The following is a 16,551-nucleotide window of genomic DNA, read 5'->3' as shown; positions in this document are numbered from 1 at the left end:
TCATGAAATACCCCTCAATTTTCACGAAATTCACCAAATGCCCCTTGACTTTCAGAAATTCACCAAATGCCCTCCACCTTTAACATAACTCCCAAACTACCCTTACACTTAACGGACGTTAAGTCTCCGTTAACATAACTTTACTGTTTTACCCTTATTCCAAGTCTTTCTTCTACTTTTAACAGAACAAACTCCTCCCAAAACTCTCTCACTTTCTCTCTCATCAGCAACAATGGCACCATTGATGCAACTGTAGCTTGAGGGTTTGTCAACAACCCACATAATAAAATCATGATTTCATACCACCACCATTCCAGGCAAACTGAAATGCAGCTTGGGATTGCCAAGTTGACGAGCGTCTTCCACCGCATTTTCCGACCTTCACATTCACTAACTTTCTCTCTCCTGCAGAATTAATGAAACCTCCAATCTTCTAGAATCTAAACAAAATTAAGAAGCCCGTGGAGGAGAAGAAGGCCGCTGCGCCGAGAAAGATCCGGTTGAGAAGAAGAAGGGGGGAGTAGAAGGGCCTCCGCCACCCTCACCGCCCTCTCTTTCTTTGTCCTCCAATCACCAATCGAAAGCTTAAACTATTAATCAATAATGGCGATTGCATCAGGTATGATTTCAACTGGAATTTGCAATTCGACACTTTTTAGGGTTTTGGTATATAGCTTTTAGATTTGATTGGATGAATTGCTTGATTTAATTCGAATTGTTCGTGTAAATGGGATGAATTTCTTGATTTAATTTGAATTTTTCGTATATTCAATTGCGTGTAATCCCTAATTCATGATTGTTGAGTTTAGATATCTTGTTAATTTTACTCGAAATTTGATTTTTTGTTTCGCCGGTAAAAAAATATCTTGTTAAACTGGAGCTGTATATGAATTGTTCGTGTAATTAGAGGTTTTCGAAACACTGAACGATTATTGCGCTATTGGAGATGTTTCTAAATTGATTATGGAGAAATTTGCAGTGGCGTTTAAGTCTAGGGAAGACCATAGGAAGCAGTTTGAATTAGAGGAAGCTCGTAAAGCTGGGCTTGCGCCAGCTGAGGTTGATGAAGATGGAAAAGAGATTAATCCTCACATTCCGCAGTATATGTCTTCTGCTCCTTGGTATCTCAATTCGAATAAGCCGGTGAGTTTCCGATACTTTTATAATCAAGTTTCTTTATGTTCTTTGATTTTGGTGGTGTTGATAGAACATTAAGAACTGACCATCCAAATTTTTGGTGGATCTTCAGAGTTTGAAGCATCAAAGGAAGTGGAAATCGGATCCGAATTACACCAAATCGTGGTATAACAGAGGTGAAAAAGGTTTTCAGGCATCAAAGAGATTGATGTTCCAAACTATGCACAACCGAGTTCTAAGTGTCTTTTATTGGTGGAAAGAAAATAGACCGGTGGTGCTCTATGTGTCTTTCAATCCCTCCTAAAAGCAGTGATTATTGACAAAACAACTTTTGTAATTTTGTTGATTACACCACTTGATTGAAGAAAGTTAGCCTAATCGAGTATTTAAAACCCTGGTTATAACATATTAAGTGAGTATGAATTTAAGGCATAATGACCTTACCAATACTACTCTTGTTCGGTTGGCCATAAAACTTAAAGTAATCAGTTAAATGACAGAGATAACAATGAAATAGTAGGACTATAATATGCGACTGAAATGGCGGAACACCCAAAGAATTCCGCCTTCTAATAAAGAGATTGTAAGACCTTTACACAATAATGTTTCAAGGGTATATAGGAAGAATAAGGGCTCAAGGTTTCGCGCTAACGCAAATAAATCTTATTTCAAATTAGCAACGGTCAAAATGTTTCGGAATTCAGTATAGCAAATTTTTTGTTTGGTACTTTGTGATGAAACTACAACAAAACAATTTGGTAACAACAACAAGCACTAAGAACATGGTTATTTATACTAAAACAATAAGCAACGGCTATTTTTCAATTCCAAAAACTATCCGTTGGGCTTTAAAAAGGTAAATTTTAGATTTGGGCATTTGGTGATTTATGTTTTAATTTAGAGGTATTTGGTGAAATAATTTACAACATAGGGGCATTTGGTGAATTAGAAAGTAGGCTAACGGAGGACTAACGGCGCGTCATTAGTAAGGGTAGTTTGGGTATTATGTTAAAGGTGAGGGGCATTTGGTGAATTTCTGAAAGTCGATGGGCATTTGGTGAATTTCGTGAAAATTGAGGGGTATTTCATGAAAAATCCGTTTTTTTTTTGCTGGTCATACGTTAAGACCCTAATGGAGGTGATAACGAAGAAATATCATAGCTTTTTTTTTTTTTTTTTTTTTTTTTCTTGTTTTGGCTTGATGCTTTATCCCTTCTTTAATTGTATCACCAAGTTCCTTTGTATCTAGGTGAATTTCGACACATCCAAGACAAATAGTTCTTTCCAGTTATTCAAGGGCCGCAAATTCAAGTTTTATAAGATTCGACATAATCCACTATACAAGAAATATTATAAATTAGGGCTTAGATAATAAACATATCCATAAAACTAATGTACATTGCTATTGGTGATATCAAAATCATAACACATTTAATGATTTTGCGCTTATTTCAAGTAATTGATCAAGACGTTAAAACATTGGGGAATACTAGCATTAAATATAATTAATGCGCCTAACATTCTATGTATACTACTTTGATTGATCTAGTCCCACTTCATATGAAATAATCCATAGTAATTAATTAATCTTCGTACTTTTACAAATATACATCATTAAGCGGCAGTATGCATATATTAGACCCATAAAGAAAACGAAATTATGATAATATTATTGTAAACATATCAGTTAGAAAATATGCAAAATAAACTATGATGTGGTTCTATACAAAATAGAAATACGATGGTATGTTCGTGTACGATGCCATTAAACAGATCTGGGATATATCATTATATGTTCGTATATTATGCCATAAAACAGATCTACAATACACCATAGACGTACACACATATTCACACAATAGCAGTGCATATCATTATTGAAATAGCAAAATCCAATAAATTTTAGCAATAATAATAACCGGCAACTAATCATAACTCCACTACATCAAGATAGATAATTAATGTTATCATCAAATAAGAATTGTTGACAGGAGAAGGTAATCATGGCGTGAAGGAATTCATGGTGCAGAATCAGTATAGAACAGTTTCGGGGAACTCTAGAATGAAAAGGGGAAATGATATATATAATCACATACGTAATTTGCCAAAAATTAAAAGTTACATAAATTAAAGCAATTAAAGTAAACTTACATTGGTGTTGATAATTTTCTTGCTTTTCAATCGGTTAGCTTTTCTATTCAATCCGTCGATTAGAGTTTCCTTTGTTTCTTATCTTCTCAGTCGGCTAGGGTTTGGTGCTGATAACGTGTTGTGAATAAAGAGATGAAAGAGGAGAAATTAGGAGAGAACAACTGTGTATCTTATTCCATGAACAATGAGGTATATATACATATAATAGAATAGGGTTCGCTTGGGGAACAATAAACCCTAAGATCTAGAATATTTCGGAAATATATACTAGGGGTATAATGGGCATCCACCCAATATTTCATAACAGGAAAAGTGTATAGAAAAGTGGGAAAGGTGTATGTCCAAAAACGAAAAATGGACACATAAAAGGGAACGTCATAAATGGAAACTGAACACCTATTTAGGAACGGAGGGAGTATTTGTTTCGATTTCCCATAAAACTTTAGTAACATATCAATTCTACATAAATTCACTAGCAGTGAATGACAAAACAAACGAACTAAAACTAACTCGGAGACTAACGAACAAGGACGAAATCAATCCACCAATGGCTTCTCACAGTCCTCACATTCTCATTGGCAAATGCAGCTCTCCGAATCGGTCGCAACTACAGCTCCTACCTCCTCTCAAATCCGGTAAACTTTTCTTCTGGGTTGAATTTTTCAGGAAAAAAATCGAGTATTTGACTTTTAGTTCATGCTATTTTGAGGTAGTTTTAGATAATTGTCCGCTTGGTTTTTGCATAGTTGACCTAATTGTAGTTGGAATTGATTTTTTTTTTTTTGAATGAATGATGTTAATCTTTATATGAAATCAAATCAATCAATTTGCATTGAAGTTGCTTCTATTTATAACTGATTGATCAAGTATAACCGTATAAGTAGATGATGGATTTACTAAGATGTCTGATTTTATCCAGAATTGATTGACTGAGTATAAGTAGAGTTGATTTCTGTTTGATTTCACAATGTTGAAATTGGTTGAGAGGACTTTGCCCTGTTAATGATAATTGATGTTGAAAAGAAAGACTCAGAATTTCTGTCTTACTGTAATTCAGAAGTTCTGCATCAAGGAATGTGTAACATACCCTATAGCGGTCCATCAGAAGATTGCTCCTCCGGACCCGGAGTCATTTGATGTCAAAGATAGCATTTTGTTCATGGAAAGTTTATGAGCTGGTAACAGAATAACTAAAGTAGTTCCGTTATAGATTGTTTGGTATGAAGGAATATGGTACTAGTTTCCCTCCTAAACCCTATGGTAACACATCATAGTACCCTCCCCTATCTACCTTCTCCCTCTCTCATTTGATTCTATTCAATACCATTGTAATACCAAACAATCCGTAAAAGTAATGGTTATGATTTCCTCTATAGTTTCACATTATAGGAATTTTTGGAAAGAAAAAGTATCCGGTCACACCTGTACTTCATCCATCTTTTTGATTCATGGTTATGGCCCTTGTGGGCTTTACAAAACATTCTATTTGTGTCAGAATGAAGAGATCAAGTTACATAAAAAGCTATTGGAGTCCAGATTTGGTTTTTACTTGATTTTTCAACTTGGCAACACCTGCAACTCTGAAACTCTTTCAGAGTTGCTTCTTAATCAGCACTCAGTGGTCCGTTCTGCGATGTAAGTGGCCCAAAATCCATTTGCTCCTAGTTTTTTTTCATGGTGCCAGCTCAATCTCTTTGGATTCATTTGTTCCATTGAAACAGTATTATTCTTGATATTAGTGCTTCATTTGCTAGACGTAGTTGGAACCTTGCTAAGCCGTCTGCAATTAGCTCCCAGTTCTGAAAGTATCTTTTGTAGAACATGTTTGAGAATCCTCTCAGAATACCCAAAGTCAATGCACTCCGTACTTGAATATTCTACTTCTTTGTTCCTGGAATTCTTTATGAATGGTTTCCATGGTTGACCTTGACTGTTAAGATTGGGGTTGAATTGATTTATATGTATAGGAGTTAGAACTTGGTGAGTAGTTGAGTACTAGGTGTCTAGGTTCTGTCTTAATTAGAATACTGACAATCGGTGTCGTGGTTAGCACCCTTTACGGCCAGAATACATATCTGGAAGGTTACTTTATATGCAGAACGGAAAGTAATTTTTTGCTTGTGGCAAGACACCATTTCTTACTTAATAAAATCTTCCTCCTGACTCCATAGTCCATACTGATCCCTTTTCTCACTTGGGAAACACGGCATGGCTACATGGATTTCTGTCTGAAATTGTTTTTTGGCAATTAATATTACTCCGGAATTTTATTAGTAACCAAGTCCTTGTAAAAAGAGAATACAACAGAACATTACAACTCAAACCTCCAAAACAAAACAGGAGCTAGAAACAGCAACCCTAGTCCAAATTACATCAACAAAATAACTCTTTGACTCTTTGAACACCTCTCTAAGTTTCTTTAACAATATGAGCAACTGACACAGTTTGCTTTCTTAAGACAGCAATTGTTTCTATGCAGCCAAATCTGGCAAATTGCTTCAGTCACTGAGTCACATACACCTTATATCTCTTTAGGGATTTCTTGCTGACTTTACTTGCTAACTTAAGTTCAGTGTCAACTGGTCTGCTAATAAGCAGCAAACTCGTATTACAACCCCAAACCTCACCAGAAGTTGCACACTCAAAAAACAAATATTGCACTGTTTCAGGTTGCCTAGTGCAAATAATGTAACTAGTTGCACACTGAATGCCCCACTTATGTAGCCTATGTGTTGTATTTAACCTGTTCTTAGAAGCCAACCACACAATAAACACACTTTAGGGCTAGCATTGTTGTTACAGACCACCCTTTTCCATGAAACTTCTCAAAATCCCTTAGCATTCTTTTGTACATCTTGCGGCTCTTGCCAATAGAGAATTTATCCCCTTTCTGAACACCAGCCCAACCGACTTAAGAAACATATTCTCAAGCCCATGAACATGTTAAAGGAATAACATAGCTCTTAAAGTCCCTACCTTTTTCATATAAGCTATCCATCCATCCACCCATAACTTATCTTTTTTATGTTGCTTGCCCATAACAATTTTGTTATAGCAGACTTGTTCCTTATGTCGATGTTTTTGATGTTTAAGCCTCCAACAGATTTGGGCAAGTAAAGTTTTTCCCAAGCTACTAAAGCTTCTTTTGAAGATTTTGTACTTCCGGTCCTTCCTTAAAAACAGCCTACCATAAGATTGAACCTCTTTACAATTCATTTTGGCGTTATGAAAATCTGGTTCCAGAATGTTTAAATACCACAAAGAATAACTTTAGCAACTGATTGGACACTTGGACCACCCTTGAAAAAACATGTTTCATTAACTTATAAACAGTTCATAAATTATAAATTATTTTCGTCCCACCTTGAAAATGGAATGGATGGAACGGGTAAAAAAGGTCTAACGCGGCGAGTCACCGTAACTGATGATGCGGGGAGAAGGGTGTGTCCTTTATCTAACCGTTATGTAATGGTGTTTTGCAGAACGGAAAATCCTAAACCCGTTACAGAACGACCGTTGTATAGCGGAACGGGGGATTTTTGGAGAAGAGCAACTTCTACTAGTCTACTACGGATTGGCTGTTCTTAACGCAACCACTTTCTGCAATCTTGCTGTAAGAATCTTTGAAATGAGCTTGTAAACTATGGAGCAACAAGCAATTGGTCTGAAAGCGTCACTGAAGCGTTTATAACCTTTTTTTTTTTTTTTGACAAGATTAAAATTGTAAAACCTCATCAGAAAAGAAATACAAAACTGGGTCCGTCGTTATAACCTTAGTCACCAAGGCAATTAACGTGCATTAAATGGTTCGCTCATCCTTCTATTCACAAAGAAGTCTCTATCAACATCATAGATATCATCCTTGATTATATGCCATGATTGTTCTGAAGAATAAACATTGTATCCATCCAAACCAGGAGCTCTTTTGTCATCAATGGCATTCAAAGCACCATCAACCTCACTGTTTACCAGTGGTGCGCATATGCGTAATTAGCTTCAATAGATAGCTTGGGCCCATCTCTAAGAATAGGAGTATCAGGCATAAGAATGCTACTTGCTGCAGATCCATGTAGCATTCCTATGCCTGATAGAACATAACATGCTTAACTGAAGTTCCTTATTGAATGTGTCTTATCTGTGTCTTATCCATGTGTTCTGTTGTTCAATATCATAAATCATAATTTGAATTGAGGTACTTCGTCATATCTTGTATTGGCTTAATTTTTCAGGGACATTACCCATCTTTCATGGAACAAGATTATGAATCGATTTGTTGGGGTTGTGGATTGCGACTTATTCTTCCATTACAGGCACCGGTTTTAAAGTGTGGTTGGTGTGGGGCGGTAACCAAGCAAAATGAAAGCAGAGGTGAACGCAATTTTTTTTGGTGGAGACGCTTACGTGACCGTTGCTTTGTTTCTGTCCTCCTTGTATTTGTGGTATTTGTTATATGTACGCCTCATACCCCTATTTTAAATATATTTTCCTGGTTACATGTCAGTAGGATCACTCCTGACCTTTGTACTGTTTCAATCTAACGGTCTAGCCTATATAACGGTATAAGTATATTTCGCAGAACAAGAAGGATAGTTCACTGCTTAAAATTGTTTCCAGTAGTGCAGGCTTTGCTTCTTTGTGAGGATTGGGTTGCATGTATTATGTCCTATGCTATTAATCCATCTTCAAACTGGCAATTTAGACAGCAAGATGGGGTTGAATTTTATGAAGACACGTTTTTTCTTTAAAAATAGGAAAATTTGCCTGAATGAACCAACTATAGCTTGGGTGCAGAGAACAAAAAGCCCTTAACCGGGTGCGCTCCGCACCACAAACTACAACCTTTGGTGCATTGTGTGACATGCATAAACTACATATTAGGTGCTAAGAATGGCGCCAGAACCTTATCGTTTACCAAAGAGCAGTATTCCACATTTAGTCACCCTTTTCTTTAGTCATTTATCTTCCTGCTAAAATATCTGCTGAGCTGTTAATGCATATGACATGTTCGCTATCTTCTTTAGAGTAACTATCTCATTGCGATAGTAGCTACGAGATTTGAATTTAACTTGTACTTTAGTTTCTTTTTCCACTAATTATCAAGATGTTCACTTATCGGCAATTTCCATGGTTTTATTTTCTTCAATTTTACCTAAAATGTGATCAGTTTCCTTATTGTTTTTACCTTTTGGTTTTCTTCCTTTCAAATGACTCTTATGGGTTTTATTGAAATGTGACCAACAGACCACCTAATGCATTTTATGCTCTGTAATTTATGCTTAAGTCACTGATGACTCTGTTTCATTGTCTTCTATGAATATGCAGGTGGTGGTTTGTGGGCAATATACCAGTTGTGTTTTCAGTGGGCTATCTTTGCGGTGTGACTCACTGTATAATTACTTTCATATTGTCTGTGAGTACTGTTTCTATGTTCAGCCTGGCAGCCTTTACTGATGCGGGTACACCACTGCCAGTTGTGTGGGGTAGTTATCCAGCTGTGAGGAAAGATGAATTACGGGACTATACTTTTTGCCAGTACTGCTCCAAGCCAAAATCACCTAGAGCTCACCATTGCAGTTCATGTGGATCGTGTGTGTTGGATATGGATCATCACTGCCCATTTGTAAGTTGTCAAGGACTTGTATTGCATTAGGAAGTTGGTTCATATTCTTGTTTTGTTTGAAGATTATTATCATGTCTACGTACACTAGTTGACTGGCTTATAGAGAAGGTTTGGTTGTCTGATTGGAAGTATCTTGCTTCATTTCATTACTGAAACGCTCTTATGGTCCTAGGTGTTTCTGTGCTGTTGGTGCCTTTGGATTGCAGTTCTGTAATTTGCTAGTTAGTAAGTCATAGATGTTACAGTAAATTTCCTTGACATTGTCTGTTGTACCTCTTAAGGACATCAGGCTAGAGTGTAAGCCATTTTATTATGCCAAGCCACAAGTTAATTATGAGTTTCGTACATGTTCTTGCACTCATGCATACAAATATATCATGTGTGATGAGCAAGCCCTCTTGTTATATGCATCTATTATGTAGGCTGCCACCTCTGAATTTAACGACCTCTGCTCTTTTTGTTTATGTTTTTGTTTTGTCGGGCTTGGGGTGGGCGGGGCTGTGAGGGGGTTAATTATTGGAAGTCCGGAAGATGGAATTGCATGGCATATCATCTCCTGAAGGGCTTTGCAAATGGTGATATGGTTACCTTGTTTGACAAGGATCAATACAAAAGTAGGTTGCTGATGCCTTTTGTCTAGGATAACAACAATACATATGCCATCTACCCAAAAAATGATGTGTGTTAGACTGAACTGTTAGCTTCTTAATTTCCATGTTTTTGAATGAATAAAATCTATTTTCATCACACATTTTCTATTATTGAATGATTTAAGTGAGTATGCAGATTGGAAACAATGTTGGTGCTGATTTAAGTGAGTATGATTACTTTTTTTTTGCAGATTGGAAACTTTGTTGGTGCAGGAAACCATCGTCATTTCGTCGGCTTCCTAATTGTAGCTGTTATTAGTGTAACATATGCTGCTATCATGTCTGCATATGCAGTCCTTCATATATTACCATCTTTGGGCGAGGGATCTTTTCAGAAGATTTCAGAAGATGCATGGAATCGACAATAACATTGCATTCATGGGCATACTGAAGGACATATTTATGGCATTCGTGACTTCTGCTGTGTTCTTTTCGTCAAGAGGGATGGTTCTTCTGTATCTATTTGTAGCTAGTATATCAGTGGGGATAGGCTTAACTGTGCTTTTGTGGCAACAACTTTATTTTATCTACCAAGGAACAACATATCTAACTAGCTTAAGTTCACAGGCTGAAGCAGAACGGGACTGCAGAAACCTGTACCATTTTTTTGGGTTCCCGTATTCCTTTTCCCTATATTTGTGTGGTGGTTGTAATTCTAAGAAAATTCACAGAAAATTGTAATTTTACCTCACTGAAGGGTTTGGCTGTATTCGCCATGTATGATTTTTGCTTGTTAGATACTTCGTAGGAAACAATTTTTGTGTTATTGCAGGGGTAAGGCATTGTTCATATGATCTCTCCTTACCAAAACAAGCAAAAATCCCGAGAAAACGCTCACTTTTTGAATTTGAACCAACTTAGATCAAACTGGTGCGGATAATCCGACAACCCATGCAAAGGCAAGAGAAAAACCAATATTTGTGTTATTGCAGGGGTAAGGCATTGTTCATATGATCTCTCCTTACCTCGCTCAGGTGGGAGCTTCTTTAAAGGCATTGGGGTAATATTGTTAATAATGTAGTTAAACCGTTGTGGTAATGTTGCTGGTTAGTGTTGTTGTGCATTAGAAGTCCTAAATTCAAGTTCATGTTCTAAGATGTTGTACTTGACCATTCTTTTCTTTGAGTTTCAAGTCTTCCAAGATAAGACTTTGTTCAAACTTTCCAATTTCAAGTATTTATGTCTTATGCTTATTTAGTTGCTTTAATGCTATTTTTGCACTTATAATTCACTCGATTACACCTAGTCCTTCTAGGGGTTGTACAACCAATTTATATGTTTTGTTCTCTTATTGTGAATTGTGATGTTTGTTTATGCTTACTTTCATCACCATTTACATGCTAATACAAGACCTTGGAAATTCAATCATGACTCTTAAGATAATTAATTTTTAAACAACCGGACTAGGTTCTCATTAATTTGGAATAATTCAAGTGATCACCATTTCTAGATACAATTTTCTAATTACAAAACCTGCTCACCCTCCTAATTAAACTCATGCTAGGATGATTGCACGAAATTCTTGTATTGGATTTATGCATACCTTAGTTAATCCAAAATAAGTGTGTTGTACCCAGACTCGGATCTCAAAACGGTTTCAATTTCAAAGCCTTATACGCGAGTCATAAGAAACAGAAAGAGTAACTAACATAAGTACATTACAATGTTCGGAACTAGACCTGTCAAACGGGTCGGGTTGGGTTCAAGTCAGTCACTTTCGAGTTCGAGTCAGTCAAATTGTTTATGAGTTTTTTAATTTACTTTTAAGCTTTTTTAATTTACTTTTGAGTTTTTGTAATTTACTTTTTCTTTTTAATATACTTTCATAGACAACCTATGTAGGAATCGAACCTACATCCCCTATATATGCATGTTGATAGGTTGTCGTACACCCGTCAAAAATAAAATCCTAGCGAAACCTCCTAACAATGCAGTAGGGTAAGCAGGGTAGAATCCACAGAGAGATGACTATTTAAATCTAGCTTTCAAGGTATGGCGAAACTAACAATGTCACGAAATTTAGGATTGAATGTTTAAACTAAAATAAATAGAAAAATAAACTAAAAGATCTAGGGCAACGGTTCACCATGTTCATAGTTCAGAATCAATCAAAACATCATCAACAATTCAAATATTCAAATTATCTAGAGCACAAGTTAATCCTACGGTCGGGTCTTAACACTCTCAATTCAACATATGCAGTACGATCGCTAACATAATCAGAATTGCTAGTTGTAGGTAAGCCTCTAAAATTCGATCTTTCGATTCTAAATCCTATTAGCATGATTTAATCAAACAATTGATCAGATTGCAAAGATTAACAATATAAACGTAATCAACTAGAAATATCAATGAATAATCAAACCATCAACAATAATAATATAGATTCATAGCATAAACATGGATTCCCAAACCCTAGAAAGCAAACTACTCAATCATGAAATAAATTATGAAACTTAAGTCTAGGAATGAAAACATAATCAAAAGCGATAAGTAAAATAAAGAGAGAAATCGATAATACCTCAAAGAATTACATTAATGGAGTTTGAAGAAAATCTAGGGTTCATGAAAAAGAAAAGAGAGAAAAGGAATGTGAAAAATAGAATTCTAAGGGAATTAAAAACCTAAAGGAAAAATAAAGCATTCGGGATAATAATCATTCCCTTGAAGTATTTATATGCTTCCTAAATTCTAAACAAAATAGGAAAAAATAATAATTACATAAGTTATCATTTAATTGAACGATCACGAAAATCAACGCAACGAACCCGCGCGGAAGTAGTTGGGCGGAGAAACCAGCGGGCCCGCTGGTGGGTCGCTGGTTTTCGCGCCCAATGGGAAGATTTGGGCCATCATTTTAGGCTTCGGGAGAATCGGATAGTCGAGTCACCTTGTTTACGTCATAACTCTTGATCTACAATGCCTATCGGGATGTGTTACCTGTCGTTGGAAAGCTCTTGAAGCCTACTTTCTAGGCCAATAAAAATCGTCTCATTCCGACATGTAGAACTTGAGATATCATCAAAAGAGTGAACGCTTGTCCGTTTTGATGCTTAGAAAAATAGCGTTTAGCTTCGTTGTTGACTCAAAATTATCCCTAGAGACATGTAATGATTCTCGAGTCAACATCCCATCCGTTCATCATCCAAATCAACTCATAACACTCCGAAAGCATCCAAATGACCGTAGAATCACCTGAAACATTAAGAAAACACAAACGGGGCGTAATAGAGTACGACAACGATAACTTATGAAAAAGTGATCCTAAATGCAACTAAAATGATATAAATGCCTAATAATGAAACCTAAATGCGCCGAAAATACCCTATACAAATATGACTCTTCACATGTGCATAGTGCTCTACCATTTGAGCTAATAGGTTTAAGAAACACTTAGTAAATCTAATTAAACGCACCTAAACTCCAACACAAAGTCTCGTCCCTGATTCATTTTGATTGACTCAACACAAAGCATGCGGAGAGCATTCAACACTTCAATATAGTGTTATTTGATTTCTCTTTGCTATCTCACAAGCAGTTCCCAACCTCGCAAGTGTTTCTTTGCTCTCTCACAAGCTTCTCAACCTCGCAAGAGTGCCCTAAGATTTCTACAGCGTAGCTACTGCAGCTGCTATTGGCTCATTTATATAATACAAATGACATTAAGATATGTTATATATCTCCTGCGTCTTTCGTTGTTGCCAACATGATGAGGCTTGACACCACCATGGCTGCATGAACTAGACGTTGCCAACAACTCTGAACCAGTCCTATAATTTTGCCAAGCCACCTACACTTAACAAATTGCAGCCACATCTATTGTTGGCCTGCTGATAAGTAGGAACATACCCGCTCACAAAATCTGCACTGCAAACTCAAACCAGAAAAAGAAAAACCACAACTCCTAGCCTACTGACATTACACATTGCTTTTTAGACCCAAAAACCATATTACATCAGCCTCCTTCCACTTATCAACTTTTAGACAGGTTTTATTTACATTGATAGAGATTTAGTTGACTTTATTAGTCAGCCATAAAAATGCATAGTACAAACAATTTGTAGCAAGCACTAACAAAAGGAATCATCTAGAATAAATCAGCTGCCCAGCAGGAATCACAACTAAACACTAGAAGCATACCACCCATACCAACAACAAACTACTATCCAAACATGACGCAGACCGCTACAAAACAAAATAGCAAGCTACAATAGCTCTGCAACCATTGTTGACCAATAGCAAACTGTGCACCATCCCCTAGTCAACTAAGGTCAACAACTAGCAAGCAGCATGACTGAAATTGAAACCAATAGCACAAAGTCAACCCTGGTCAACTTGCTTCACCTAACCTACAAATACCCACCACCAGAACCTGATTATATTTTATCTACTTTTGGATCATTTCTATTTACTCTTTTAAATTACTGAATTCCAACAACTTGTTAGGCTTGAAGCTCAAATTAAAATCACAACATTGAGTAACTAAATTATAAACATAAAATGTAACTGAAATAAATTCACAACGTTCACTCATATTCACTTAATTCATTCACAGAGTCACCAATATTAAAAAAAAAAAGCACAAAAAAAAAACCTCCACAAAATTGACTAAAACCAATTCATTCAGAAATAGGCTACACATTAACCTGATTCACCCACAAAAATTCAAACAATTTGTTCACTTCAGTTTACTTTTAGCGCTAATGAGTTTACTTCTACCCAATTTTCGCTTACTTCAACACATTTTAATCTAGCTAAATTGATTCACTTCTATCAAGCTTAAATCGATCAGAAATTCAATCAGATCAATGTTTGTGAAACATATTACAGAAATTTAAAACATAGAAATCTAATTGAACTTTCCTAGATATGTTGTTTACTTTCATAGATATTTTGTTTACTTTGTAGAACAAATCAGCGGATCCAATCCAAAACCTAATCTAAGCATGATAGAAAATTAAATCAACGAATTTAAGTAGTATTCTAGGCTTTAATCTCAAAATCAGTTCGCGAAGTTTCCAAATCCGCACAAAAAATCCGTCCACACAAATTTCTCATGAATTCAATCCAAAGTTCGTTCACACCATCTCTAAAATTCCGCAAATTCGAGCTCCAAAATTTCTAATACAATCAGACCTAGAAACTCAGGTAAAAATTTTCTGGCCTAATTTTAGCTAAAACATACTCGCACATTTGGACTTTTGCCACTATTCATATAATCTACTTTGACTATTCGTAGTGTTTTTTATATAAGATAAAACATAGTCATGTGGGATCTTGTTATAGATTCGTCTCAATGTGTATTTTCAAAATATCAACTTTTTATAATTTTTGCATAAAGAGAATTTAAGATATAGATGATCAAAGTTGTGCATCGGCATGCGTGAAATTAACAAACGTTGCGAGTATTAAAAGACGGAGGAATTGAAGTAAGAAATTGTGAGTAGTACCTGATTTAGACATCGAATTTGCAGATGAGGATATTTGAACGTTGCACATCATACTTCGAATTTGCTTCCACGAACTCTAAAATTTTATGAATATTTCGAGTATAATTCGATTTTACGAATAATTCGTGTATAATTGCAGCATAAAATTGACAAATTCTACCTATTTTTATGACAGATTTTCTAAAATGTGAAGAAAATTGGGTAGAAAGTTGCGAGAGAATGCAATTTTGTGGAAAGAGAAAGTTGGATACGGTATGAGGATTGAGGAGAGAGAAACATTTGTTTTTTTTCAAAAAAAGGGAGCGGGTTGGATTGTTTTGAGATTTTAATCTCATCCGTCAATTTTCGTTAAATCTAACGGTTCACAAAGTTTCTCATTATAGAGAGATTCTCATCTTAAGAGAGGTTCTCACCAGAACCTGGTCCTATATATATATCATTATTACTAAATATTACTATTATTTTGTTAGTATCTTAATAATAAAAAATGTTATTGTCTAGATCTGAACCGATATGTCCAGTTTAGAATCGGTATGTTCAGATCATCTTCAAATCATAAAAGATTTGAATGTACCATGTACAAATGAGAACCGACCTGTACAAATCATGTACATATTAGAACCGATAATGCTAGATCAAAACTAATCAGTACAGATAATGTCCAGATCAGAATGGATCTATATAGATCATGGCAGAGAATCGATATGCCCAGATCAAGTATGATCAGATCATGTGTAGATCATGTCCATATCAGATTCGGTATGTCCAGACCAAAATCGATATGTGCAGATCATGTCCAGATCAAAACCGATTTGACAAATCATGTAACCTAAACTGATATGTCTAGACCAGAACCGGTATGATCGATATGTGCAGATCATATTCAGATCAGAACCATCATGTTCAGATCAAAACTGGTATGTGTATATCATGTCTAGATCAAAACCAATCTATACAACTTCTATCCAGATTAGAACCGATCTGTATATATCATGTCCATATCAGAACCGATATGTACAAATCATACCCATATCAGAACTGAAATTTACAGATCATACGTTCAAATCAGAACCGGTGTTTCCAAATAATGTCCAACTCAAAATCATTATGTCCATATCGGAACCGGTATGTCCAGATCATGTGCAACTCATAACCGATTTTGTCCAGATCGTTTCCAAATTAGAACCGATATATCCAGACCATGTCCAAGTCTATCTAATATATATAATAGTTAAATAATGACTAAAGTTAAATAAATAATTTGTAATTATAACATTATAAATTTGAATAAAAATTCTTTTACATGTAAATCATTTAATATTAATAATGTAGTTTTATTATTTAAATCTTAATTACGAAAACCAGATCAAATCAGATAAAAAAATAAGTTCATATCAGATAAGGAGGATAAGGTAACTAAACCGGGCCTAAATTATTATAAATGAGCCTACAACAAGTTATAGCATAAAACCTCCGTGAAAATCTTAGTGCAACAATTAAATCGGGACGGAGGGAGTAACAAAATTTTATGAGTTAATTGTAT

General features: G+C 35.6%; 1 protein-coding gene and 1 pseudogene across 1 annotated transcript; both read left to right on the top strand.

Moving 5' to 3' along the window:
* The first annotated feature begins 207 nt into the window (after positions 1-207).
* Positions 208-1,441, top strand: LOC110787042 (pre-mRNA-splicing factor SLU7-A-like). The gene is made up of 3 exons (XM_056836233.1): positions 208-619; positions 980-1,143; positions 1,250-1,441. Exons 1-3 carry the CDS (start codon positions 604-606, stop codon positions 1,439-1,441), a joined length of 372 nt encoding a protein of 123 aa, XP_056692211.1. The 5' UTR covers positions 208-603.
* Positions 1,442-3,757: 2,316 nt separating this feature from the next.
* Positions 3,758-10,349, top strand: LOC110787599 (protein S-acyltransferase 11-like; annotated as a pseudogene).
* The last annotated feature ends 6,202 nt before the right edge of the window (positions 10,350-16,551 follow it).

The sequence above is a fragment of the Spinacia oleracea genome, chromosome 2 (genome assembly GCF_020520425.1).
Source record: "Spinacia oleracea cultivar Varoflay chromosome 2, BTI_SOV_V1, whole genome shotgun sequence".
NCBI classification, from domain to species: Eukaryota; Viridiplantae; Streptophyta; class Magnoliopsida; order Caryophyllales; family Amaranthaceae; genus Spinacia; species Spinacia oleracea.
Note: the sequence above shows the minus strand (reverse complement) of the source record. Positions and strands in the feature narration are given on the sequence as shown.